The 27,922-nt window shown below is 48.7% G+C and overlaps 2 protein-coding genes and 1 long non-coding RNA gene across 11 annotated transcripts in view; 2 read left to right on the top strand and 1 right to left on the bottom strand.

Moving 5' to 3' along the window:
* The first annotated feature begins 108 nt into the window (after positions 1–108).
* HMGN5 (high mobility group nucleosome binding domain 5) lies at positions 109–8,405 on the top strand. Of its 4 annotated transcripts, none has more exons than XM_053990495.1 (7): positions 109–208; positions 739–841; positions 1,992–2,021; positions 2,690–2,719; positions 3,167–3,217; positions 6,367–6,510; positions 7,700–8,405. In XM_053990495.1, exons 2-7 carry the CDS (start codon positions 827–829, stop codon positions 7,745–7,747), a joined length of 318 nt encoding a protein of 105 aa, XP_053846470.1. In that variant the 5' UTR covers positions 109–208; positions 739–826; the 3' UTR covers positions 7,748–8,405. The 4 variants fall into 4 exon arrangements, with proteins under 4 accessions (XP_053846470.1, XP_053846473.1, XP_053846471.1 ...); XM_053990498.1 differs by having other exon boundaries at positions 118–208; positions 798–841; XM_053990496.1 differs by lacking the exon at positions 109–208 and adding an exon at positions 511–575.
* On the bottom strand, positions 6,508–27,897 carry LOC128814554 (uncharacterized). Of its 4 annotated transcripts, XR_008439413.1 has the most exons (5): positions 26,563–27,344; positions 22,309–22,519; positions 21,921–22,027; positions 16,646–16,748; positions 6,508–7,212 (listed from the first exon to the last, which is right to left on the bottom strand). It is a non-coding gene; the product is annotated as an uncharacterized LOC128814554 (long non-coding RNA). The 4 variants fall into 4 exon arrangements; XR_008439412.1 differs by lacking the exon at positions 6,508–7,212 and having other exon boundaries at positions 16,409–16,748; XR_008439411.1 differs by lacking the exons at positions 6,508–7,212; positions 16,646–16,748; positions 26,563–27,344 and adding an exon at positions 27,813–27,897 and having other exon boundaries at positions 21,761–22,027.
* Positions 27,585–27,922, top strand: part of BRWD3 (bromodomain and WD repeat domain containing 3) — a 51,073-nt gene continuing 50,735 nt past the window's right edge. For 2 of the 3 annotated variants that reach the window (XM_053990491.1, XM_053990490.1), the window contains exons 1-2: positions 27,586–27,716; positions 27,802–27,860. In XM_053990491.1, the coding sequence (XP_053846466.1) occupies positions 27,680–27,716; positions 27,802–27,860 (96 nt within the window). In that variant the 5' untranslated portion in view covers positions 27,586–27,679. Of the gene's footprint in view, positions 27,717–27,801; positions 27,861–27,922 lie in introns of all 3 variants that reach the window. The other variant, XM_053990493.1, reaches the window with a different exon arrangement.

Below are 27,922 nucleotides of genomic sequence, written 5' to 3'. Positions count from 1 at the left end.
AGGCTCGCAGGCCCCGCTCGGGGGCCAACCTCAACAGCGTCAGCCGAGGTGCAAGACCCCAGGAGGCCAGTCAGAGCCCGGAGCCCTCAGACAACCCCGGGGCAGTTAAACCACCCGCTCACCCCGCGCGGGGCCGGGCCGGACAAAGGCCGCAGCCCCCTCCCTCCGCCGGCCGAGGCCACGGGCGGGCCGCGGCCCTTTCCAACAGGTACCGCAGGGCCGGGAGGCGGCGGCGGCGGCGGCGGCCGCGCTCCCGCAGGCCGCGGGGCCGAGGCGGCCATGTTGTGGTCCTGCGGCCTGCGGGAACTTTGGGGGAAGTTTCTGGGGCGGCCCGCGGGGGGCAGCGGCCCGGGGGCGGCGGGCGGCGCGGGGCCCCGCGGCGGGCGGGCGGAGGCGGCGGCGCCGGGGCCGCGCTCCGGGACGCGCACACGCGGAAAGCGCGCGGCGCTCGCGCTACGGAGGCCCCGCCCACGCCCCGCCCCCCGCGCCGCTCCCCGCGCTCCCATTGGCCGTTGCGGCCGTCAGTCAGCGGCCGGGCCCATCTCGCGCTCCCCATTCATGCAGTTTGGTTGCGTGTTGGTGTATTTTACTGTTTGCAATAAAGAGGGGGGGATTTTTTTTTTTTTTTGTTCAGTTTCTGCCGCAATTAACTCTTGGTCCCTTAAACATCTTCCTTTTTATTTTTGGGGTTTTTTTTCCTGTCTATTTTTTCTTTTTTTTTTTTTTTTTTTTTTGCAGGACGGTCGGAACAGTTTTTCGCCGCTTCCATTTATTTTTCGATATCTTATCTCTATTAGGTTTTGCAATCAACTATTAAGGTGCAACTATGCCCAAAAGAAAGGTAAGTACGAAAAAAAAATAATTAAAAAACGAGGGAAGACAGATGGGGAGCGAAGGGGGAGAGATTAAAGCGGCAATCGCGGAAATTTAGCTGTAAAAAAAAAAAAAATTAGCGCGCGCGCGCGTGTGTGTGTGGAGTTTTTTGGGTTTTTTGGTTGGTTTCTCTTTTTTTGCATTTTTAATTTTTGATGTATGTCCTAGAGCGGAGCGGGGAGCGGAGGGAGAGGGCTCGGGGCGGGCAGGGCAGCGCGGCGAGTTCACTTTTGGGCTGTTTTGTTTGGGAAGGAGGAGAAGGCTGGAGCAGCAGTGTCTCCATGCTGGATTACAAACAGCCATAGTGCTGTGCTGCCCCTGTGGAGAACGCGGGGCAGCAAAACCCCCCCAAAACCTGCGCCACGACCCCCCTAGGCCCCCCCACCCACCTCCGCCAGCGTTTTAATCCCCATCGCGCCATTCCCGGCTGGATTCGCCTTTAAACGTCGCCTCTTTATCCTGCGTTTGCCTTTGTTCTCCTTTTTTTTTTTTTTTTTTTTTTTTTTTGCCTCCCACTTCTTGTCATACCAGATGGTTGTGCAATGGTAATTTGGGGCCATTAGGCGGCGCAGAATTTGAAACTGGCCTTCAAGGAAAGCGGGGAAAAGGGGTTTATCACCGTAGTCAGGAACTTTGGGGCAGCGGGAATATGGGGCGCCCCCCCCCTCTCCTCACAGCGCGGGCTGGGGGGGCGGGGCGGAGACGCGGTCGCCCCTCAATCACCGAGGCGCCCGCGCGAGGGGTTTCGACCCGGTCCAGGCGCCTCACGGCCCCGGACGGGGCCGCCGGGGGCCCGGACTCAGTCGAAACGCTTCGGGCGGGCGCGATCGCCGCGTTCCCGGTTGTCCCTCATTGTCCTTGCGGGGCCCGCGGCGACCTTGTTGTGTGAGGGGAAATTGGCGGGAACTTTTCGAACTCGGCGTGATGACGTAGCTACGGCGGCCGCTGGGCATTGTGGAAGTTGTAGTCCGTGAGGCGGCGGGGATGGGGGGGAGGCCGCCATTGCTGCGGGTGGTGTTGGAGGGCCCTGTGAGCCCCCCCCGGCTCCCCTCAGGGCTCAGGTAGAGTCACAGGGGGTGGTGCTGCCTTCTCACCTCAGTGTCTCGCTTTCCTTGCAGGCTCCAGCTGAAGGCGAGGCAAAGGAGGAGGTAGGAGTTGTGTGTGGTCCCCACTCCAAGAATTCCTGTGGGGTTCTGCAGAAATTAGGAAGCCCACGCAGCTCACGAGGGGTGTTCGGTCCCTGGGGGTGGCCTGTGCCTGGTTTTGGGGTGCTGGGGGCCATCACTGTCCTCTGAGGTGGCAGGTGACCCCCCTGAGGTGGCACTGGGGGTCCAGCAGCTCCCCTGGGCTGAGGTCAGGGACAGGTTCCAGGGGGAACATGTCCCTTTTAGCCTCACAACTCCTGCAAGTAAAGAAACTTCATCTCTTACCTCAGCAGCAGAGTAAAGTGGCCGCAGCAGAGAACTGCTGAGCAAATTTACTTCTAGGAAGTCACAGAATACCCTGAGCTGGACGTAGAAGGATCCTGGAATCACAGCATGGTTTGAGTTGGAAGAGACCTCAAATATGCTCTGGTTCTGCCCCCTGCCACTGGGACAACTTCCACCATCCCAGGGTGCTCCAAGCCCCGTCCAGCCTGGCCTTGGATGCTTCCAGGGATGGGGATCATCAAGGTCCTCACCATAATGCCCATAATTTCATAAATCCTAGGATTCCTATGGGGCTTTATGATGCCATGTTATTTTGAGTGGCTGTTATGGGAAAGCTGTGCTTTATGTGCTCTCTGAATTTTACTGACATATCTTTCCTTATGCAGCCAAAGAGAAGGTCAGCCAGACTATCTGCTGTGAGTATCTCTATTATTTTATCACTTGGGATGGGGACAGTTAAAAATAAACTAGGGGGGATTTTCCCCCAGAAAGAAAAAAAGGGAAAAGCATGCTTAGAGTATTGCAATATTTAAAATTCCCATTCCATGTTTCTGTTCCTGAGCTTCCCCACATCCCAGGCTTCTCCTGTGAGGTACAATGTCTGTGTTAGTGCACATCCCATCTGGGCACAAGTATCCAGAGTTAAGGAATATTGATTTCAGGATGGATTTGTTCCCTGTAGGACTTCTCCATACAAATGCTCGTGGCTCTGTAAATCACCTGCTCTCTCCTTAACCTGGTAATTTGCCCATTGATTTTTTGCAGGGCCAACAAATAATTTTCAAAAGCTACCAACATAATGCTCATAAAAATAAGTATTTATTTCTAGTATTCACCCGACTTGTTTCTTGTGGTTTTTGCAGAAACCTGCTCCACCCAAACCGGAGCCAAAGCCCAAAAAGGCAGCACCTAAGGTAAGGGTCTTGAACTGAAGTTATATTTTCCTTCTCAAGGTATTTACAGAGATAAACCCCCCACAATTAACCACTTTGCTTATTCATAATTATCTTGAAAGTTTTAAGATGGAATTATGTGAGCTAAAAGAATGAGAAAGACATAATTTTATTCAATTTCTACTGAAGGAATGTGGTAAACTGAGCAGATTTGAAATCCCTTGTGGTGAGGCTTTGCTGCTGCTTTACAAGGCCATTCTGAAGTTTCATATAATGCATTGTTGGGAAAATGATGCTTGGAGTAGAGATCAGAGACTCAATTAGAGGAGGCATTGAAAATCATGCTTTTAATTACAGTTTCTTACTATATTTCCATTCTGAGGCCCTCTCTGCAGTTAGTTATCAGTTTATCACATTTTAATCACTCAGATTTCTGGAGACCCTTCAGCTGGATATTTTTGGAAATTTCAAAAACATTGGTATGTCTGACAGTATAATTTAAAAATAAACTATTTAAAGCTCTTTTTTAGTTTGGTGCAACAGTTTGAAATTTCAAAGGGGGCAGTTCTGCAATCCATGAGGGATTTCTTTCCATCCCCTTCTTATCAGCCTTCCCAGCCATCAGTTTGCAGTGCCTTTTTGTTAGATTTTTCTGTAAACATTTAGGATTTTGCAGCTAAAAAAAAAACACAAAACAAAACAATAAACACTCAAGCAACACAACTTTAGTGATTGTTTTTAACCTGTTCCCATCACACATTTTCCTTGTTGTTTGGGATGATGAGGTGGGCAAAGCACAGTGGGGAGAGACTTCAGTTGCAGAGGGAGATGATGAGCTGGGAACCAGGAGCTTTTTCCTTTCCCTTTGCAAAGGAATTTGCAGTTGCTTATAGCCCAGCAGATTTCCAGGTGAGGGAACTGTTTCCCTCCACATCCTCTGTGTGGAGCAGCAGAGATGCTGTGGAAAAGAGAGAGAACCCCACGTGTCATTTGGGGCTCAGCTCTGTAGTCTCAGTGCTGTGCAGAGCGAGCTTTTCCCCTCCCATCTTGGCTGCAGCTGAATTCTAGAGCACGTTCCTGGCTGGATGGAGCACTGGACACTCTGGCTTGCACTTCCCTCTAGTGGCTGGTGCCCCAGGCAGAGCAGAGCCAGCTGCTGGTGGCACACAGGGCAGGGCAGCAGTGGATGATCCACGTTGTTGTACTTGGGTTTTTTCCCAAGTTTGCTTTCCTATTTTCATGGAAACATTGCAGGGTTTAAACACTAATGCTGCCTTAAGTGAATGTGAAAAGTTGGAGGAACAGGACTGCAAGAGTTAAGGTCTGTAAGGGACTGCCAAAGCTTCATTGGGGCCCCCAGTGCACAGCTGGGTGGTGTGATCTCCCTTTGGATCATGCAGGGATCCCCTGGGAGCTGCACCTTGGGAATTGCCCCCAGCCGGACTTGGGAAACATTGCTCCTCCTTCTCCTGAGGTGCTCTTTGAAGCCAGGACAGCTGAGCTGTGTTTTTGGCTCTCCAGAGCTTCCCAAACTGCATCAACACCTGTGCAAAGGGTGATGGAGTAAGAACTGTGGAGGCATTTTTAATTTGTGTCTACCCCAAGTGCTTTACTTGTCTGCCTTCAGGACCTTGGAATGGTTTCCATGTGTCAGAATAGATTTCACCCGTTAAACTTTGCCATATTGAAAAACAAGGAGCTGGCAAAGGAGTTTTGTCACTTCTAAAATGCAGGACCTGAATTTCCAACTGTTGTTGCCATCTCTAGAGCAAAATTAATGAACACAGTGCTGTAGCTGAGGACCTGTTGTGTCCTGTGGGACCCTTTCTCTGCAGTCAGTTCAGCCATGGAAGTCAGTTTCCCTGGATTCTCCTCCAGGGCTTTCTGAAGAGGGAGATTTCCAGCACAGAGAATTGGTTTTAGCCCTGTTAACACTTTGTTGTGGGGTTTTTTGGTAGGATAAGGGAACAGATAAGCAGTGCCATAGTACAGTTGTAGTTCTCATGGCCAAACAGCACCAGGATTCCAGGTATTCCCAAGACAGGGATTCCTGACATCACACAGTAGGAGACCTTTCCAGGTGAGATCAAATCCCTCAGACTGAGGAGTGAGAGGTTAGAGAAGAAAGAGACCCTCACTCACTGAATGTACTGACCCCACCTTGAATTTTCTGCATTATTGGGGGATTTGCTGTTAATTTTGGTGAATTTTTAATAATTGAAGAATCAATTTTACCCCTTAACACTCTGAGTTTGCCCTTAGCAGCTAATTTTTAAGGTGAATTAACTGTGTGCATTAATAACTGAGGGATTGAAATAAGAAAGTAAACTTTTTGTAACCTTTTGGTGATTTGTAGTCACTGAGACAAATCTCCTGAGTAGATAAATGTATATCCAGTAATTTTCATTTATCCTCATTCAGCTGTGAGCAGATCTTGCAGGGTTTCTGGTTCCTCTGTGGGAAGTAGGTTAATCAAGCAAGGGGCTGAGCCAGTGCTGTTACTTATTGGCAGCAAGAGTCACATCTTTGGAAGTGAAACTAATGAGGGTCAGGTATTTGGGTCAGGATCTGACCTTGCCTATGGAAAATTATTACTACAGAAGCATCAAGTTTTGGGTTTTGTTTTGATTTAGCCTGAGCCACATATAAGAAACTGCACTTAAATGCAACTTGCTTGTGGTTAGCAAAGTGATGCTGTTGAGCCCCCATTTTTTCTGGCATGGAAGTAGTTTATTATCACAAGGAATATTTCTGGCAGGGAAGGGGGAAAGTCCTTTGCCTACAGCTTTGTTACAGTTTTCTAAATAGGCAATAACAGCACATCTGAAGTATTCTGGTGTTTGCACATGTTGGTTTTGTTCTGTGGCTGCCTTTCAGCAGCAGAGCAGAAGTACAGGCCAGTTCAACATTTTTTAGCTAATTTAATTGAATGCTTGTTTAAAATGAGAATTCTTTTAACCCCAGCCATGGCTGCTTTTATTTTCTGCTCTTCCCTGTAGCACATTCAGGACAGACAGAAGGAAAACATTTCTCCCATGAAACTTCGATCTTTGTCAGCAGGAAGTTTGGGGGGTGCAAGGAGGTTGTACGGAGAGTTTTGGAGTTGAGAACATGCTGATGTACAAGGTGGAAATCAGGATTTAATATATCACTGTCTGTTTTCTTAACAGAAAGAAAAAGCAGCAAATGATAAAAAGGAGGACAAAAAGGCAGCAACAAAAGGGAAGAAAGGAGCCAAAGGCAAAGAGGAAACTAAACAAGAGGATGCTAAAGAAGAAAACCACTCTGAAAACGGAGATACCAAAACTAATGAGGTACTTTAGCTCCACTAAAGCTGGGAACAGAGCCAGATGTGCTGGAAGCACAGCTGCAGGAGCTCTGCTGCGCTCCAGAGGGTGGGGGGTCACTGCCACACTGTGAGGACAGTGCAGCTGTGGTACCTGCCCAGGGCAGCTCCCAGGGAGAGCCTGCAGGAATGGCCTTCTCCTTCCAGTTCCTCGCTGCCCTGTGCTGGAGCCCTTCCACAGGTGCTGTCTGCTGGCCCTGGTCCTGCTCCCAGCAATGCCCAAGATTTGGGGAACAGTGGAGCCCAGGGACATCACCACCCTCCAGCCCTGAGCTGACTTTGCACGTCCCCTCTGGACTGCTGAATTCCTCTGCTGCTCAGCACGGGTTGGTGCTGGGCCAGAAATCTGGTTTTGAGTTCTACACAATTCTTTAAAACAATTCTTTGGCTCAGAACAATTCAACAAGAGATTTGCAAAGTAGACTCAGTCTTGTCTCTTATCTGCAGCCTCTTCTCACAGGTCCTTGCTGTGGCAGCTCCTTACCTCAGCTGCCTTTTGCTAGGTCCAGCTGCAGGCTCCACCAGCTGCTGAGGGATTGTCCCAGCAGATTCCTTGCTGATGGTGAAGCAGTGTTTTCTCAGGGCTCTCTTGTTGTGTTCATCACTGACAGTGGTGTCTCTTCATGGGTCGAGTGTCACCATCCACCAAGGGTCCTTTATTCTTTCATCTCTAAAACAAGATCAGGAGCTGCTTGGTTAGAGCACTACATGGCTAATGTGCTTCAGAGGGGCTTTGAGGGAGCTTTGCAGGTTTGATATCTTGACTTGGAAAGTAAAAGCACATTTTTATAGAGAAAGGTGAAAAGCAAATCCCCACAGTTCAGACAGAACAGGATTGTGGTTGATGTGTAATTCTTCCACTGCCCCATGATGAACTTCCCCTAACATATCACTGATCCTAATTAAAATACATTCCAAACCTCTGCTTCTCTGCAGGCACTTAGTCCAAAATTACCTCATTAATTGATACTCGTGTGTTTTGATTTTAAGAATTATCAGCCCATTGTCATACCGATATTTTCTGTGCATTCCTGTCTATCCACACAAAGCCTTGTCCATGTCTGTGTTAACAAACTGGTCTCTTTTTGATGCTGGTTAGATTGGAATCCAATTAGCATTACCAATAATATTTCTATTCTTTCCAACCCCTTTTTTAGGCGCCAGCTGCTGAAGCATCTGATGATAAGGAAGCCAAGTCCGAGTAATGTTAACCCTGCCCTATATCTCCATCATTTGGTATCCGTACCTCCATGCTGTATTGTTAACAGAGAGGAATATTTTTATCAACTATTTTATAAATGCAGGTTTTTTTAGCATGAATTTAATTATGGAACATCTTCATCTCGGTTACTTGGGAATTAAATCCCTAACAAACAAAACAAAACAACAAAAAAAAAGTCATTGTTTTTAAATTTTGTGATTGTAATAGTTTGTATGGTACATGGAAAGAATAAGTGGTGGTAGCTTTTGACTTCTGTCAGTGTGTCCCTTTTTGTGTAAGTCATGCTTACAGACTTCAGATTTTAATTTTTCCCTTGTATGTGTTGTATGGTTTCTTAAAGTGGGGAGGTCTCAAAACAAATAACCGTGTGAAACATTCCAGTGGTTCTGTGGGTTGCTTTTATAAAGAAGGTGAGCTATTTTCATGAAAAAACCTAAGAGCTGGAAATCTGTTGTTTCCCAAATGTAATTTTATTTTGTCAGTTTTGAAAAAAAAAAAGAAAAATAAATAAATAAAAGTGTAATCCTGTTTTTAAATGAAATACAAACATTTCTTTTCAAAAAGGGCAGGTTGGTTGTATGTACCCACTGTTAGGAATTTTGCTGGATTTATCTTAATAAAAAAGACTCCTCAAAAGCTGATTGTGGTTTGTTGCTTGTGCTGCTGGAAAGCTCCCAAATTCCAGGAGAGCTGCAGTGGGAGAGGGAGAGCCTGGAGAACTTTGGGCTTTCGGCTGGGGCTGAAGCCCCTGTCTGCCTCAGTTGTGTGACTTCCCATTAATCCAGGCCTCCTTATTCTGGGAAAGAACTGGACCAGACCAGTGAACTGGGGTTAAGTCCCAGTTCTGTTGTTACAGCTTTTTTGTGCAACTTTATCAACTCTGCTAAAACCTGCTTCTATGGAGCTACAGGATATATTTAATAAGAAGAAAAATGTCTGCAATGCAGAAACCTCTCTCCCATTAAATTGTTCCTCAGCCCAGCAAAGGGAAATTCCAAGAGCTCGAATACTTTGTGTCCAAGCCCAAACAGCACCTCAGTGAGAGTCTTGGATGCAGTGAGGTTCAGGTTGAGTCCCCAGGCCACTAGAGGATGTTTAAATGTGGATGTCATTTTCCAGGCCTCAGGCACAGGGGCTTGTTTTTCTTGCTGCTCCACCTGTTCTGTCCAAGCACGGGGTTAACTGGGCTGCAGCTTCCTCAGCAGTGATGGTGAGGGAGTTCTGAGGGGCCTTTTCCTTGGCACTGTATTCCCTTAATCCAGCAGAGATTCTGGGGCATGCTCTGGTCTCTCCTCCAAGAAAGCTGATGGAGCAGTAACTGAATTCCCTGTGCCTGGAGGAAGTGTGCTGAGATGTGGGTAAAACCAGGGAGACTGAACATCCCAGCTGGAACATGATCCAACAATAGTTCAAATGTCATCCTGACTGACATCTAAAAACGATTCACTGAATTCCCACTCCACAAAGACAGGCTGGGAGAGCTGGGGTGTTCAGCCTGGAAAAGAGTAGGCTCTGGGAGACCTTGGGGCCCCTTCCAGTGCCTAAGGGGGCCTATGAAAAGGAGGGAGAGGGACCTTTCATACAGGCACATAGTGACAGGACAGGGGGAAATGGTGTTGAACCGAGGTCAGGGTTAGATGGGATATTGGAAAGAAATCCCTCCCTGTGGGGTGGTGAGGCCCTGGCACAGGGTGCTCAGGGAAGCTGTGGCTGCCCCTGGATCCCTGGAAGTGTCCAAAGCCAGGTTGGACAGGGCTTGGAGCAACCTGGGATAGGGGCGGGTATCCCTGCCCCTAGCAGGGGGTGGATTAGATGATCACTAAGTTCCCTTCCCACCCAAATCATTCCAGGATTCCATGAGTTTAGCCAGCAGTCAGTGAGAAATCCAAAGGGCCTGTACTGCTCCAGGGAGAAAATGCATATTGGAAATACTTTAGATTTGTGTTATTTCCTACCCCAGTGCTCTCTCAAAGGGTTTTGAACAGGAATCCAGTCCTGCAGAAAGGTGAAGCCCCTTCTCCCAGCCTTGGTGCTGTGGGACCATCTCTCTTTGGCTCCAGCCTCCAGTCAGAGTGTCTCAAACATTGTGATTTAAGCAGCAGACATTGAATATAGTTGATATTTCCTTAGCACAGGATCCATCCATCTGCCAAGGTACAAACACCCTTTGGAATGAGGTCACTCCTATCCCAAGTCATGTCTCTCCATCTGAGTCCAGAGTTTGTTACACAGAACATACAACTGAGTGTTTGTTTTTGGTTATTTCTTTTTTGAATGTCAGGGTGGGAGTTGTTCTTAATTCTATAACTATTGTTCTAATCAAATTCCTCTTTCAAATAAGTACAGAAAATTGCCCAAGAACATTTTGCTCAAATTCATAACTTTTCAAAGCCATGGGGTATTGAGAGAGTTGCACAACTGAATGGATTGTCTGGTTTATGCCAAAGCCTCCTCCACGGCTGTCCTGGTGTCTAGACACTGAATCCAAAGCCAGCTCCATGGCAGCTCCTAAGTTTGGCTTATTTTGTCTGAAAAGCAGAGGTTTCAAACTGGTAAGTCAACCTACTTTCAGGTTTATTTGGGATTTGTGGAGAAAGTGCCTTCCCCAGGGTCCTATCTGTTCCCTGGGTTCCGGGTGTTACTGGGTCTGATGCTGGTTAGGAAAGATCCATGGATTGCTGTGGATTGGGTTATCGTTATCCATCATAACAACTGGGGACCTGGAAGATGCAAAGGTGAGGAGATTCATGAGTGTGAAGGTAGTGATGGTTCTGAGGTGATGTCATGGGAAGAGATCTGGACGGTGTTGGCAACACCCTGCCATGGTGACGTGTGCAGGCAGCTGGTCAGGATGAGAGGAGACAACCTCAGGTTGCACCAGGGGAGGCTTAGGTTGGATATTAGGGGAAAAAAGGGTAGTCCAGCCCTGGCACAGGCTGGAGCCACCTCCCTGGGGATATTTAACTGTGGATGTGGCACCTGGGGACATGGCCAGTGGTGGCCTTGCCAATGCTGGGGGAACAGTTGGACTCAATGGACTTGGAGGGCTTTTCCAACCTAAATGTGTCCTGTAATTCCATGATCCAGCTTTTGGTGCAGGCTCCCAGAGCAGCACAGTGTCCTCACACAGTGTCCTCACGGGATCTTCAACAGAACTGGGCAAGCATTTGCTTTTGTTTGCTCAGAACAATAAACCCACTGAAAACCCCTTAGAAAACACTGGTCACTGTCCTGGGAGGGACAGGGAAATCAGAGGAGGCACCTCCAGACTTCATCCTGGTCTCCACCATCAGCAATGTGCTGGAGCAGCACAGAGGGAAAAGGCACTGCTGCCTCAGCAAGCAAGAGAATAGCAAACACAGTGAGGTCCTTGGGATGTAAAGAAAAAGGGGAAATGGGGGAAAATAAAATAGAACAACCCCTCCAAGCACATAAAAGGAAGGGTTTTGCAGGTTCATCCCACATCTACCTCTGCTCCTTTGAGTGAAGTGACTGTACCCCAAAAAAAAAAAAGAAAACCCCTCTGCTCTGGAGCCAGACTGGGAGAGCTGGGGGTGTTCGCCTGGGGAAGAAAAATTCTGGGGAGAGCTTAGAGCCCCCTTCCAGTGCCTGAAGAGGCTCTAGGAGAGCTGGAGAGAGCCTTTGAACAAGGGATGGAGGGACAGGACAAAGGGAAAGGGCTTTAAGATGAAGGAGGATAGATTTAGTTTGGATATTGGGAAGGAATTCTTCCCCATGAGGGTGGAGAGGCCCTGGCACAGGGGGCCCGGAGAAGCTGTGGCTGCCCCATCCCTGGAAGTGTTCAAGGCCAGGCTGAATGGGGCTTGGAGCACCCTGGGAGAGTGGAAGGTGTCCCTGTCCATGGCAGGGGGATATCCAGAGGATATTTGAGGTCTCTTCCAACCCAAACCAGTCTGGGATTCTGTGACACTCCAACAGGTCTGATTTTCAGATCAAGAGCAGCTCCCTGACAGTTAATGGAGTAACACTGGTGTTAATCTGATGAAGGAGGAAGAAAATTGAATCCCTGCAATGGAAACGATGGCTCCTCCCTCTGACTGTCTCAGTGGTGCTGCTCCTTTCCCGTGCAGCTGCCGGGAGCCCCTGCTCTGAAACTTGATGCCCTGGATGGGCTCCAGGAGCTGGGAACACCCCGGGCCCGGCGCTGGGCGGCTTTCGAGGAGCTCTGTCCTTGGAGGGAACAATGTCAACGTGGCTTCCAGAGACTGTCCCAGTGCCCAGAGGAGCTGGAGGTGGACAAGTGAGCATGGACAAGGGGACAGATGTCACTGCTGACTCGTGTGACCATTGTCCCCTGCTTTGGAAGGGGGGATGATGTAACTGGGATTGGGCTAGGGTGATTCAAGGAGGGGATGGGGAGAGGATCAGAACTGCTCCTACCCCCTTCACCCACACCTTTCATCGGTTTTCAGAGAAGCTGTGGCTGCCCCATCCCTGGAAGTATCCAAGGTCAGGCTGGACAGGGCTTGGAGCACTCTGGTCTCGTGAAAGGTGTCCCTGCCCATGGCAGGGGATAGAATGAGATGGGCTCTAAGGTCCCTTCCCACCCAAACCACTCTGTGATTCCAGGATTCTATGATCTGCCCTGATGTATCCACCTCTGCTGGAAGATGACAGGGAGGGGACAGTGGGACAGGATCCCAGAAGAATGACACTCCCTTCCTCCTGCAGCACCAAGCAGGGAATCACTGGAATATTGTCAAATGGAAGTGATATCCAGGGATTAATGTGAACTTCAGGCTGAGGTAACACCTGAATGCACTGAAAGGAAGTTGGTGCTGATGTTGATAGAAAAGGGAAAAACAGCAAATTGGAAAGCACTGTTCCTAAGAGTGGGAATCCAATTGACACCATAAAGCTCTCAAAAGCAACTTAATACAATTGGACACATCTTAAACAATTCCAGACGTTCTTAAAAGTGGGGGAGGAAGCATAAATTACACAGGGAAAAATGCTGGATTGAAACCTAAACACAGAGTGGTCAAGACCACTCCCCCGTCCCACTCCCGGCAGCATTCCCACTAAGGGGGTTCCAGGGCATGGCTGTTCCCCTTTGGAAGTGCCTCCCTCCCGGAGAGCGAGGTGTGCTGCTTCCAATGGGGATGAAGTGCAGCACAAGCCTGGAATTCTCAGCAAAAGCTGCTCCAAAGTCATCCCAGAGCCAAAATCTCACAAAATCGCCGGGGTTTTGTTTGTTTAACATGAACAATTCGGGGAGGGGGTGGAAGTGCATTTCTTGGAGCTCAAACCAGATGTGCGACATCCCAGCCACAAAGCTCCGGCTTCTGCGCTGTTTGTTTTCCCCCCAGGAAGATAAAAGGAGCTGTGGAGAAGGTTTGGATTGCAGCAGCTCTCGGGTTTCACCCTGGCTCCAGGGGCGCTGGCAGAGGCTGCTCTGTGGGACCACAAATGAGTTTTGCTGTTTCATGGATCCGGGGCTGCCGCTCCCCTCGGAACACGGCTGGAGCTGGAGGTGGGCTGTCCCTGAGCCTCAGGCTGAGACTCAGCTTTCCAGCGGGCTGGAATTTTGCGTGGTTTGGTTTCTTCCTTCATATAAATCCACTGTCACGGAAGTGCTGACCAGAAGTATTTCCCCAACTCATGGTTCCATTTTGTGCTGGCTCTGCCAGGAGAGGAAGGCTGGAGTCGCTTCTCTGGGCCTCATCCAAGGGCAATCCTGCAGGATCTGCCTTCTCTTCCTATAAATCCTTCCATGCTGCCAACAGAAAGTTCCAAATCCAGACGAAACGTTCCCTGCTGTGGTTTTACCACCCATGTGGTTACAGCCTGGTTATCAACTGAGATCTTGGAGTAAACCCTGACTTTCCTGCACTGTGTTTACTCCTATGCTCCTCTATACCTACAGCATTACCCTGGGAATAATTAAAATAATTAACAAGTGTAATTAACTGTTGGAGGGAAAAGGAGACTTTTAGGACATTATATCAGCAACAATTAAATAAATTACCCTTTGTGTCTTGCAAAGAATTGACAGACAGGGGGGAAAAGGATGCGGGATTTGTATTCCCTGGTGCAGCGGCACAGGGACAGTGAATAGAGGTCGGTGGCTCTTGTGTGGGGACACAAAGCAAACAAAGAGGCCCCAAATGAAATTACAGAGTGGCAGATGCAAAACGAGCATATTTCACACAATGAGTAATTAAACCATGTAACTCATTGCCCAAATGGAGCCCAGGAATCATAATGGCTTAGGAAGTGATTACACAAATTCTTGGAAGATTATCCTGTGGGGCTGTGGGACACAAAGACACGTCACCAGTGCAGGACCAGCAAACCGTGGTGGTGGGAGAGGACCCGGAGTTGTCCCCAGCCTTGGACCTCTGGAAGGAGCTGGGGGATGAGGGGACACAGGTCTGTACTTCCCCTTTGTTCTGAGCCTCTCCAGCCACATTCTGGGCACTTTGAAAGGAGGAAAACTTCCCTGCTGTTCACTGTTTGTGGCTGTTGGTGGGGACAGGCACACGGCGTGGATGTACCCAAGGTACCACCTGTGTCCCTGCCGAGCCCCGTGCCACTGAGCTCAGCTGTGCACATCTCCCTGTGCAGGTGTGTTGAATGGAAATAGTCCCCATTGGAGCTGAATTTTTCCCAGGAGGAAAAGGGCAAATGCCACCCTAGGGCCCAGGTTTGCTGGGTGCTGCTGGTGCTGAAGGTGAGGTGATGGCCACCACTGGGCTGGAGAAGGGGTCCAGATCCCCAGCTCCCAGTGCTGCTCCATTTGGGCTCGGGAATTATTTCCAACTCTCTTTTTGTCTATAAATCTTCTTGGCTTCACTTGGTGCTGTAGCCTCTAGGTGGTGGTCCTGGCTGGGGATTCCTGCACAGCTGCTCTGCACACACAGCGAGGTCATCCCTGGGAATTTGGGGTTATCCAGCTGCGGGGGTGACAGCACGGGGACCGGGAGCAGGTACCACAGCTCTCAGGGTGACATCCAGATGTGGCACTGTGGTGGTGGCTCCACAGGGCTGGGGGATGGTGGCACCAGCTCTGTCCCAGCCCCTGCTGCAGGGATGCCCAGCAAGGATGCACAAGCAGGGACCAGAGAGCAGCCAAAGCAAAATGTATCCATGATTCTCCTCCATCACCTGCAAGTGTGATGTCCCTGCAGGAGCTGGAATATTCTGGAATGGCAGGAGCTCTCCCTGCCTGCCCCACAGCCTCTGCACTGTAGAAATTTGGGGTGACAGGAACAGTGCAGTGTGTCCTATGAGGACAGGCTGGTAGAGCTGGGGGTATTCTGGAGAAAGCTCTGGGAGACCTTAGAGCCTCTTCCAGTGCCTAAAAGGGCCCCAAAGAAAGCTAGACAGAGACTTGGGATAAGTCACAGAGTGAGAGGAGAGATCTCCTGGCCTCAGCAGCCCATGACATCCTTGGGAGAGCAACAATGTGCCCATTGCTGCAGCAGGAATTGGTGATACTTGTGTATGGTTTATATATTTATGTTTTTTACATAACACAGAATCCCTGACTGCTTTGAGTAGGAAGGGACCATAAACCCATCAAGCTCCACCCCCCTGCCATGAGCAGGGACACCTTCCACTAGCCCCAAGGTTGCTCCAAGCCCTGTCTGACCTGGCCTTGGACACTCCTAGGGATGGGGCAGCCACATATTCGATATTGCTTTTCTGGGCAATAATATCTAATTACATACAATATACATAATATTAAATATACACATCCATCTCTATAAAATGTGCCATGTTCAGATCAGGAGTGATTCTGTGGTGGATGTTGAAGCTTGAGTTGATGTCCTGGCACCAAGGGCTGTGCACCCCTTCACTGAGTGTCCCCAGATGCCCCTTTCCCTCAGCAGGGACAAAACCTGGTGGTTTTCATTATTCCCTGGTTGCAGCCCTTGATTCTCCATCTCACTCCTCTCAAGAGCTGCATGACAAAACCAGCAGTTCCAGCCTATTTTGGCGACTACTTGCTCCAGGAACCTCAGGAGTTTCATCAAAAGCCTGGATGGATTTTGGGTCTCGGGTTTTATTCATTCCAGCATTGGCTGACAAAGCCCATTACATCATCCCTTTGGAAGAGAATTTCTCTGCAGCTGCCTGTGTGGCGGGGAGGGGGGGGGGGGTTGGGGGGGTGGTGTTCAAAAAATAACACAGATTTTTGTTTCTTTCTTTCTTTCAGGGCAATTTTCCTCCCAATTGCTGGAAAACTGAATGCTAAAAAGCTTCAAAAGTGGGAAGGAAAAGGGCAGCGTGCAGCAGTTCCAGCCATTCCTGGGTTTATTATTATTATTATTTCCTTTCCAAAAGACGAATGGGGAAAAAATAGCCCCATTACCCCGCGCATCCAGCGCGCCCAGCCAGCCGTGAAAAGCAAAGCCAGTGTCATGGCAATGGCAGATGGCACAGAGCGGGAGCAGGAGCGGGAACGGGAGCGGGAGTGGCGGCAGGAGAGGGAACGGGAGCGGGAGCGGGAGCGAGGGCTCCGGTCCCGACCTCCTCGCGGACCGCGCTCCTAATTAGCCCCGGAGCAGGGACTAATTAAACCCGGAGGTAAGACAAGGGATTACTTTTCCTTGCAGAGATGGGGTGCAGGAGTGATGTGGATGGAGCCGGAGCCGGTGTTGGAGTCGTCCTGACATCAATGGTAGGAAACGATTTCAATCTCGGCTCATCCCTCCCGCGCTGCCAGGGAGCTCCAGCAGCTATTCCCTGCTCTCCCAACGACCAGAGGCTGCAGAGAATGTGGGATTGCAAGGAAATACCGATGGGAAGGAGAGAGGCAGTGTCTGGATGCTGTGCTGATGACGTCAAAATGTGACAGTCTCAATTATTAGCATTATTTGGCACCTAATTATCCAAAGTACCCCCTTGAACTCACCCAGGGTCAGAGCAGAAACTCCTCTTCCCTCCTCCACAGTTGTTTTGGAGTATTTTTTCATGCTCCATAACCTCATTCCTTTTAGTCCACTTTTTCTGGTTTCCTATAAAAGAAGCATTTGGAATTATTTTCACTGCCATTGGACTGGGTGCAAAGCTCTCAGAAAATGGGATATAGAGAGGAAAAGTATGATATAATATAATTATATTATATTAATTATATTATATTATATTATATTATATTATATTATATTATATTATAATATTATATTATTATATACAGTTATTCTGTAAATGTATTTATTTTTTGCACTGCAAGAACTGGAAGTCCAGCAGCTGTGGCTGCTGACGATTCGTGCTGGGCTTTCCACGGCTTTTACGAATGGGCTGAACTTTGCAAAAAACATGGGAAAACCTGTGGCTGTGGAGCCTTTGGCACTTCTTTGCCCATTCCCAGGCAGATGCTCTGTCCCCAGCACACACACACTGGGCAAGCACAATGCCAATGCAGGCTGCCTCTGCTCGGCTTAAAATAGCTCCATCTGCCCTGCCCGCTGGAGCTCTGGGAGCATCTCTCCACCTGGACCATGATCCCCGTCCCTGGGGATCAGTGGGATTTCCAGAGCAACATCTCCCTCTTGCAGAGCGTCATCTGGATGATTCAAACTCAAGCGTTGCTGGATTTCTGCTTCCCAGTAAAACACCAGATAATTTGTGTTTCTATTTTTACCCTGGATTAGTCGAGGGTCGCTGCAGGACCAGATCGGGGGTGCTGGGCTTTCCATGCCCTTATGCTTCACCCCATAAATGTTCTTGGCCTTTGACAAGCAGGAGAAAACCCAGCAGTTCCTCTTTGCTGCCAGGGTTGGATCCCTGAGGAGCTGCCAGGGCTGCTGCAGCTCGGCACAGCTCATGGCCTCACCACTGCACTTCCCATCCCAGCTTCCCTCACACAGAGGTGGTCAAAGTCGCCCACTCCAGTCTGAAAAGCATCCAGGATTATGAAAAATCTTGGGAAAATCTTGCCAGCAGCACTGTGGCTGAATCACCACAGCTCCAACCTGGCTGGGATGCTCATGGGATAAAAAGAGCCAGGGAGAGTTTGGAATTTCCAGAGAAATCTCTAAATTTCTACCTGTTGCTGTTATTTAATGCAGAAACAAGGGGAAAACAAACCTGTCTGTAAAGAACAAATATGGAAATGGAGTTTCCATATTTGGAAAGGGATGGACTATGTCCATGAAAAATATTAACAATAATTAGTCCCAAATCACTGCTGTGAGCTGCAGATACTGATAGTCTGGATCTCACATCCATTAGAATGACTTGTAGTTATCAGCAGCTCCAGGGTTTTCCTGCCCTCCAGCAAACACATTTTTCCTTCTTCTGGAGGTCTGGTCATGTTCTGTTTAATTTCATTGCTGAGAGAAATTAAAATATTTCTTACATCTGCATCAGCATCTGGTAACAGGGCAAGAATTCAGCAAACTGAAAAAATATTTAAAAATACATAAACATAAAAATACATACATATAAAAAATAGGAGCTTCCTCCCTGTATTCCCTGAGCACATGAGGTTGCTTCCAATGCACATTTTATTTTAAGGTGAGTTATTTTGTTGCCATAGTGACATCATTCAGGTTTCCAACCGCTGCCGTGTTGGTTTTCTCCCAGGCAAGACTTGTCACAAGCAGTCAGCATCCCCAGCCCCTTCCTGGCCAGCAGCTTCCCACGGGGCTGCAGGATTCCCTGGAATTCCAGCCTGCAGGATGAGCTGTCACCACTCCCTGCTACGGCACGGGGGGACACAGGACCTGGGGGAGTCAGAGAGGAGAGGCAGGCATGGAAAAACTCCGACCTAAAGGATTTTCCTCTGCTCATTCCTTATCTTTCCTCCTCCGCCCGTGCAGTGAGCTGTGAGATGGTCAAAGAACCTGGTAGCTTTATTAATTAGCACTAATTAATACCCTCAACCTCCTCTGGTGTCATTGTGCTCATCTACCCCAGGCCCTGATATGGGCAAGAATAAACCATGTTTGCCCCCAGAAGCTTAAAATCTCTGTAAATCCTATTTCTTGCTACACAGGTGTCTCATGGATTTATTTTATTACCAAGAGAACTAAACTAAAATAAAGATTTTATATACAAAGGTCTGTAATTATGTTAATAAAGATGCAAAGAAAAGGGATTCCCTGTTAAGGGAATATTTGTGGGGTCATTTGGGTCAAATGGGCTCTGTAAGTGTATTGGAAATTAATATTTAATTTTATGTATTTTATATTAAATATTTAAATTAATTGTGTTATTGTGATGCTGAAGTCTTTTAATGGGAAATGCTTTTTTTTTTTTTTTGGCTCTAATTCATTTAATTAAAGCAGGCAGAGTGTGCCTCATTAGCCTAAAATCTATTTCATGGGTGCCCTATATGTGACTGAGAGCCTGGGTGCCTCTACTGCAAGGCCAAAAGGAGCTCAAAAATTTTTTTTAAAGGTTTTCTATGTTTTTAATTTGAAATAAACCATTCCCAGCTTATCAAATCAAGGCTACATTCCCATGGCAGACCTGAGCCCTGCGTAAGCTTTCCCAGGATTGCAGCATCTGGCTAAATCCAGCCCAGATTAAAGCAAAGCTTTCATTGCACAAACTCTCCCTGAAAGGAGCAGGATGCTCCTGATGCCAGGAAAAGGACAGAGCTGGGAATTGCAGGCAGAGGATAAAGAATGCCAAAGGCAGCAGCAGGATCCAGAGGAGAGGAGAGGAGGCAAGGTCCTGTGCTCTACGAGGGACTGGTGACTTCTCCTCTGCAGAGGGAATTTGAGCAGAGCCATTCCAGCCACGGCTGTTGGGTGCTCCTGAGATTACCCCAGCTCCCTCTGAACACACCAGTCCAGAGCTCAGCAACGGCCTCCACAACGAGGCTCTCTGCTTGCAGAGGTTTTAGCCAAAGCCATTGTTTTAACACCCTTTTTAAAATATTTATTTCCGAATGTCTTTGACTGGGGGAAGGGTGGAAGGGGCTCCCAATTTAATTCTATAATCCCCCTAAGCTTTGCTTAATGCACTCACTCTGCCTGGCCTCTGTGAATTTTACAGTGGTGTTTTGGGTGGTTGCAGCACTGCACTGGAAAATGTCCCATCATTTATTTTGCAGCTATTTGAGGGAAATGATTCCCAGGGCTGGAAGCCTGGTTGTTAAATCCATATTGCCAAAGGAAACAAACTCTGTCACCCAGATGGGGCTGGACCTCGGGGCTGCCACGTGGATTCCTGAATGAGGTAGCTCAGGGTCCAGTTGAAAACTCCCAAAATTAACATTAAAGCAGGAGCAGGAGACTTTAGCAGTTGGTGAAAAATGTAATTTTTGGCTGAGGGTGTGGGTGGGGCTGCAGGGAACAAAGCAGAGCGCCCAGCTCTGGGACACCCACGTCCCCTGAGATGAGTCCCCCCCAAGCATGGCCATGGCTCACCCCAACTGCCCTTGGGTGGGAGGGATGGAAGTGCTGCTGGAGGGAAATTCCAACAACAGATTTTGTCCCGTTGCTTTCTTCTCCTGACAGGGAGGGAGTTGCTGCGGCCTGGTTTGTTTCCCACATGTTCAAGAAAGACAGAACAACGCATTGAAGAGTCTTGCTGCATCTCACAAGCCTCTGGTCTCCCTAAATCCCTCCCTCAGTTCTCAGCTCCCAGGATTTCTCCAAAATCTGCTTGAAACCTGCACCAAGAGGACAGCGTCACTCTCAATGGGATTTTTCCATCTCCCATTTCAGGATGCACTGTGTCTCCCATGGAAATATTTCTTGGCCATTTCAGAGGGATCCTGGAGTCAGCAAGGACAAAACCCCCAAATACAAGGGCATGGGGGGCTGGCAGAGTCCATAGGCAGCAGCAAAGTCAAGATGGAAGATGGGTTAGGAAGAAAGTCAAGGTCTGAAAGGTGTTACCTGCAACAATCTCAGTCAGCAAGCAGGAGGAAGGAGCAAAGAGAGGAAAAAAAATGAAGAGACTGAGATCTACTGACTGCACAGAGCAGGAGGGAGAAAGGTGTCCAGAGACATCAGGAAACACATGGAGAGAAGAGGATCCTCAATAAAAATGGCAGATTCTTTAGACTTCAAGGACAATCTGGAGAACGAACAGGAGAAGCTTTTTTCCACCTCTACAGTCATATTCCACACTTATGCCATTATAATCCAGGGATAACAAAGAAAACCTCAGGGAAATAAGGACTGATGGCACAGTTCTGTCCATGTGGATACCATGTGCCTTCACAGCTTCACTTCCCACCTGTGGTAGTTTTCCAGCAGAAACTCAACCACACAGAACTTGGGGACTTTAGAAACTCTAAATGGATTTTATTATGTAAGAGAAATGAAAGGGAACAGCCAATAGGGCAAGAACTTGCAGGTGTTGAAAACCACCTCACTGGAAATTAAATTAAATTAGTCCTTCAACCAAAAAAAAAAAAAAACTTTAAAGGACCTTTCAAGAATGTAAGGCCTCTCCAAATCCAGATGACACACAAAACATATTCTAGCAGGTTATATCTCAAGCCCTAATAATTTAAGGCCGAAAATAAAAAGAGATTCTGAATTCTGAACTCTTGAGGACACCAGGGGAAAGACTTTTCCCAGAGATACAAAGCTGGATGGCTACAGGAGAATGCCAATGTCCATTAAATGATGGAAGTGTAAGAATTAAATGAAATGGGGTCACTTTACTGCAGAGGAATTTATGGAAGCTTCCACGTTAAAGCTTTTCCTTATAAGGGATAAGAGGGAGATGTCATCTCAAACTGAAGATCATGAGAAAAGGTTTTAAAATCAATAAATAAAAATAACGGGAAGAGAATTCCTGTATGGGACAGCACTTTGAGAAATGCTCCAAAATCCCATCCTCAGATTCCATGATCATTGACTTAGAAAGTTCATTCTAAATGCACACTCCTGTGAGTAAATTTACAGAGGACAGTTTTCTAATCCATCACCTCAAGCAGTAATTGAGAATTAATTTTATAAGACTGTATTTAAAGAGTATTGAGGGGCTTATTTACAATGTCTGCCTGTTAGGGATATCAATAAATATAAAAAATACATAAAACTGTTTTATAACCTTTTATTTCAATAAAAGCAGCACTCTAAAAAACCCTATTGCACTCCTTCCCAATATTTCCAATATTTTTGTAAAATGAAAAATATAATTAAAACATAAAAATCCTCAAAACTTTATGGAAAAGGGTATGGAATACAGAGGGATGTAATTTTATTAAAATTGTTTACTTCGCTGAGGGAGTTCCAGTAAAATTTGCATGTCCAGGGAGAGAGGTAATGAATTCCCAGCTGCAGTCAGATGCTTTGTGCCCAGGAGAAGCCAAAAATGCAAAACTCTAAAAAAATCACAAACAAAACATCCAAGGATTTTTTACAAATATTTTGCATGACTTGAAGTTGCTGAATTAGCCCAGTAGTGATATCAGGTGGTATTTTTGGGGTGAGATCCTTGTGCAGGGGACCCCTGGACTGGTATCAGCCACAGGCATGTCAGGAGAAGCTGGAAAAGGCTGGGAAGAGGGGACTTGATCCCAACCAGGGGACACAGGTCAGAATCAGGCCCTTAGACAGGGATTGTGCTGAGGGCAGTAGTGACACCAGTAATAACAAAACCTACCTGGTCACTTACACTCAGTAGTAATTTTGCTGCTATAAAACTTGGGGGTTCCAGGCACTTTGAGGTACAAAGTTGGAATTCAGAGATGCTGGGGATGGACCTGACACTGGTATCATTCTCCCAGTCCTTCTGCTGGCAGAGCCCAGAGCACACAGGGACACAAAGTCACCCCTTTTCCTGGGTGTTCCATCCACAGCTGGATTTGGCATTTCTGTGTGAAATAGAGATAAGGAGAAATATTTAGATAATAGTCAGAAATTTCACTGCTTTGCAAAGCAGGCAGATTAAGTTCCCCCAGTCGCAGCAGGGCTGCACACACTGATCACAGCTCACAGCAGCTAATGGCTGCCATAAGGAATATGAGATATGGATCAGTCCACGGAGCAAGGGATGACACTGCTCCAGGCAGGTGGAATTCAGGCTGAAAGGATTTTAGGATTCTCAAAAGGAAAAAAAAAACCATCATATTTACATCACCAGAACAAGTAATTTATCAACAAGATGAACTGCTGCAAGATAGAATTTAGAAACAAAGGCGAGCGGCGTCCTGGCTGCTCCTCCATCGCCTTCCTATGGGATAATGTCGCACCCAACTCTTGGATGTCTGGCACCATCTAGAGGAATGACTGGAATGATGCAGCAGAGAAATTAAATATTAAATTATTAAAAATAGCAAAAATCCTAGAGCAGATCTTGTGTAATACCTAACAGCTATTTAGATAATATTTAACAGCTCTTGTTGAGGAAGAGAACCACAGGAAGGAGTGGGAACTTGGAGGTTTGTCTGGCAAAAACAGGATGTTGGTTTGCACACACGAGCCCTGCACTCCAGCAATTGTAATTAGTGCTAATTATTTTGCACCTCATTTATTTTTTAAAATAAACTATGATATCAAAATTTGAGGTTTCTCTATGTAAAGATCTTAAAATAAGCATGGACTTTTCAATATTCATTTACTCACAACTGTGTAGCACAAGGCACCAACTCCTGAATTCTGTCTGAACAGTTCTTATTTTTGAATCAGCTAAACAAAAACTTGGATTTAATTTAACTACTATCCTTGTTTGTCATTTAGCTCCATATGAAAGGCCCAAGATGAGCACAATGTTCATAGAAATCCTTGTGGGTTGCTTCCAACTCAGGAGTATTTTATGAAATGTACACAGAAAATATCTTAAACAAAGAGCCAAAAATGCATAATTTGTTCCAGTGTTTAAATCCAGCTGGATTCAGGCATGTGCATCCCCATCTACATTTACTGGAAAGGTACAATGCATGTAAACCCACCACACCTGCACAATTCCAGGCTAAACTTTCTTTTTTTGATTTTAACTGTACATTTCTGGTTATGCTAAACCACAATTCTGTTTTCACACATGGCTAAAGCAGGATTTGACTCATGAGGGCAGAATAATCATAAATAAAATATGAAAGAGACACCTTTACCTGTTTTTACAAGCTGATTGTGAGAAAGTTCATTTATTTTTGTAGTCAAACAGGGGGTTGAATTTTACTTTTAACTACAAGTAAGAGCAAAACTCCCTAAAACACTAAATGGGGAGAAGTGATGGGTATTTGAATGTCATCAGTTCCTACTCCTAAAATCCCTCAAAAACTTTCATTTTTTTTAATTTAAAGAGCAGTATGGAAAGAAACAGCTACAATCCAGCTTCTTCCTTAAAGCATCTCTGCTCCTGAATCCTTCTGTGGCTCATTAGTCTGTTCTCCCTCCTCCTGCCACCAGCTGCTGCTGGCATTTACATAACAGAGCTCTGCTCTGAGGAAAGATGAATCAGCACATCCATAAAATCCTGCTTTCACTCCGAGATTTACTATCAGCCCCAGCATGCTGCTGCTTGGATGCAGAGGATCTGGAAAAAGATGAGTCATGGAGCTGCAGAATCCACGTGTGGTGTGGAAATGGAGCTCCTGGGGAAAGAGAGGATGGGCATTACTCACCAGACACACTCCTGGAGGGGAAAACCCGGGAGAGGTGGGAAGAGGTATCGATAACAGCAAGTGTAGCAGGCTTGGGGAGTAATGAAGCAACTGGGAGAGCGTTGAGGAGAGGCAGCTGATGTGCCAGGGAGTCAGGAATGTTGGGAAGAGGCTCGGGAGTGACTGCACAGCTGCACAGTCCAGCCACAGCCAGGCTGAGGGAAGTTCCCTGTGAACTGTTTGGGAACGAGGAATGCTGGTTGTGCCTGCCCCTGGTGCAGGTACCTGCACAGCCACACCCTACAGAACACACCTGGGCCATTCCCAACACCCTCCTCTCCTGCTGATGCAAGAATCCATCTGAGCTGTGATGTGGAGCAACACTGGCCAAGCACTGACCCAAGGTCGTGGACTGAGCACCAAGGAGCAGCCAGGCTCCCAGCTGGAATGCTGCAGGAAGGACACAAGCAAGGCATGGATAAGCTTACTTTGGGAGCATTTTCTATCCAAGGCTTTTGGAAGTCCCTTTTAGTTACTGCAGAAATCCCCATGGGCTCTAGGCAGGTCCAAACAGAACAATCCTGCCTGGTGGTGCTGCAGCTTCACCTGTGCCACCCCCAAGCTCAAATAAAAGCAAATCATGAGTGGAGAGATTCAGTAAGGCACCAAAAGGTGCCAAGGAAATGTCACATTCCTAAAGAAATACAGAATCATGGAATCCCAGAATGGTTTGGGTTGGAAGGGGCCTTAAAGCCCACCCAGCTCCACCCCCTGCAGGGACACCTGCCACTATCCCAGGTTGCTCCAAGCCTTGTCCAACCTGGCCTTGGACACTTCCAGGGACGGGGCAGCCACAGCTTCTCTGGGCACCCTGTGCCAGGGCCTCTCCACCCTCACAGGGAACAATTCCTCCCCAATATCCCATCTAACCCTGCCCTCTGGCAGTGGGAAGCCATTCCCCCTATCCTGGCACTCCAGACCCATGCAGTCTCTCTCCATCTTCCCTGTGGGTCCCCCTCAGGCACTGGAAGGCCACAGTTAGGTCACCCTGGAGCTTCTCTTCTCCAGGCTGAGCAATCCCAATGCTCCCAGCCTTTTCTCAGAGCAGAGCTGCACTATCCCTCTGACCATCTTGGTGCCTCCACTGGATTTGCTCCAACAACTCCAGGTCCTTCCTGTGCTGGGGATCCCAGGGCTGGAGGCAGCTCTGCAGGAGAGGGTCTCACCCAAGCATGGATGTGGAGCTGTCAGCACCGAAATGCACCAGGACGTGGTGCTGGCCAGTATTTATGGGGCTGTTTTTCCCCTGACATGGAATTGTGTTAAGCTCAGGAAGAAGAATTTGTACTTTCAGGGCATATTAGAAAACATCATCTGCGTTCTCTCCTTTGCCTTCCCATCATGCATGAAAAGATGAGCTTGCAGTTCTGGGCTCTGAAGACAGGTGGGAGAAACATTACCTCAGGAGAGCAGGATCAGTGTGTGCTTCTCCTGGCTGGGAGCTCATTCTGAGAACAGCCCTTTCACACTGTCTCTCCAGGGAAGCTCTGCAGCTTTGGAGGCTCTGGGGTCCTGCTGGGAAGCTGGGAAAGCTGTTACTATTGGGAAGCCACTGGAATTTGCAGCTTGGTGAGGTGGCACCTCATGTCTGTCCACTGACAAGCTGAGCAATGAACCTGCCCTGAAAACATTCCAAGAGTAATTGTTTGGAGCCTACCAGAAAAATGGAAAGGGACTTGGGACAAGGGGAAATGGCTTCCCACTGCCAGAGGGCAAGGTTAGGTGGGGTATTGGGAAGAAATTTTTATTGTGAAGGTGGGGAGACCTTGGCACAGGCTGCCCAGAGGCTACTCCATCCCTGGAAGTGTCCAAGGCCAGGCTGGACAGGGCTTGGAGCAGCCTGGGATAGCAGAAGGTGTCCTGCCCATGGCAGGGGTGGGACTGGATGAACTTTAACATCCCTTCCATCAAACTGTTCTATGATCCTATCAACAGTCACTGAGAACTCAAGAACTTTAGAGGACAATGATGAGGAAACAGGGTCCACACATCACCCAGTTAATCCAAGCTCCTGGCACAGAACAACTTCCACAGGTGGATGAAGGGGCAGGTGCATACAGGCGAATTACATGGAGCAGCTTAATGCCAAATCCCCAAATCCTTCTCCCTAGATTGGCTGGGTGCATGGAGGCATCCTGAGTGCACAGCAAGGCAACTCTGAGCCAGTGCTCCACAGCAAACCCTGTCCCGAGCAGCTGCTATAAATATGTGCTCAAACTGAATTTATTTTTAATATTACCAGAGCATCGACTCACAGTGATTCAGCTGTTGGTATTCCAGGCATGAGGAGAGGTTGTCCTTTGCTATTCCACAATGACAGTGTTTTTTACACTGGAGTTCTAACACCAAGAGTCAGGTACTTTAGATAAAATACAATTCACTTGATGTGTTTTAGCAACTCCTTGCTGAAAGTGACACCGATTTGAGGAGCCCTGACAGGACGCATCCCAAGGAAAAATATTTATTTCCATTAAAATGATCTAGTCTAACCCTGACCCCTTTGCTCCTTGGGGAGAACAGGTGCTGTATCCATCATACTGGAATTTCCTGGTCACTGGGAGCAAATACTTTTATTAAACTCCTGAAGTCACCCCAACCTGAGACACTTCCCTGCAGCCAGGCCTTGTTTACCGGGAGCCCGGAAGGGCTGTCACTTCCCCACCGCGCAGTCCTGTGCCCCCTCCATGGCACACGCGTGGCTCCATCCCCCTACCCTTGACAGGATCCCCAAGATTCCCGAGTCCCTTCATTCTCTTAAAAACTGCTTCATTTGAGGCACACACGGCCCAATTTCCCCGGCGCTGCCAGGCAGGAGGCCACGAGCACTGAGGCCGAGAACACTGCGGCCGTGAGGGCTGAGGCAGGCACAACCGGGGAGCGCCGAGGGCCGAAGCCGCGAGGACAGAAGCCGTTAGCGCTCCTCCGCGACGGCTACCGGGCCCTCTGAATCACAGCGCGGCTCAGCGCTGCCCCGTGACGGCGGCCGAGCGCCGCGGGCACCTCCCAGCTCTCCCGGCCCGGCCCTTCCTCTTCCTCCCCTTCCTCCTCCTCCTCCTCCTCCCTCAGCCGCCGCCCGGAAGTGGCGCGCGCCCCCCCGCGGCGCGTCACCGCCCCGCCCTTCCTGCCCCCCCCCCCCCGCCCGCCCGGCGCTGCCGCGCGCGCCCCCCGGCGGCGGGCGGCGGCGGTGCGGGCGGTGCCGGCGGCGCTCGGTCCGCGGAGCCGCGATGAGCCCGGGCGGGACCCGCGCCCGCACCCGCACCGGGACCCGCGCCCCGCACCGGCACCGCCGCTCCGGCATGGGGCTGCGCCCGCACTAGGAGCCGAGTCCCCCCGGGGCGCCATCCGCCACCTCCCCTCCCCCTCCCGAGGAGGATGGCGGCGGCGGCCGCCCCGACCCAGCTGGAAGCCGGTGGGTATCGCTGGCGGCGGGGGCTGCGCTCCGCGCCCCCTCCGTTCTAACCGTGTCTAACCCGCTCTCCCCCGCCCCTCCGCAGAGCTCTACTACCTGATCGCACGGTTCCTGCAGTCCGGACCCTGCAAGAAATCCGCCCAGGTAAGCGCGGAGCCGGCGCTCCGGCCGGGCCGGGCGGGCGGCGACGGGACGGGACGGGACTG

Source organism: Vidua macroura, chromosome 14, assembly GCF_024509145.1.
Source record: "Vidua macroura isolate BioBank_ID:100142 chromosome 14, ASM2450914v1, whole genome shotgun sequence".
NCBI lineage: Eukaryota > Metazoa > Chordata > Aves > Passeriformes > Viduidae > Vidua > Vidua macroura.
The sequence above is the reverse complement of the archived record's forward strand: the minus strand, read 5'-3'. Positions and strand labels throughout refer to the sequence as shown.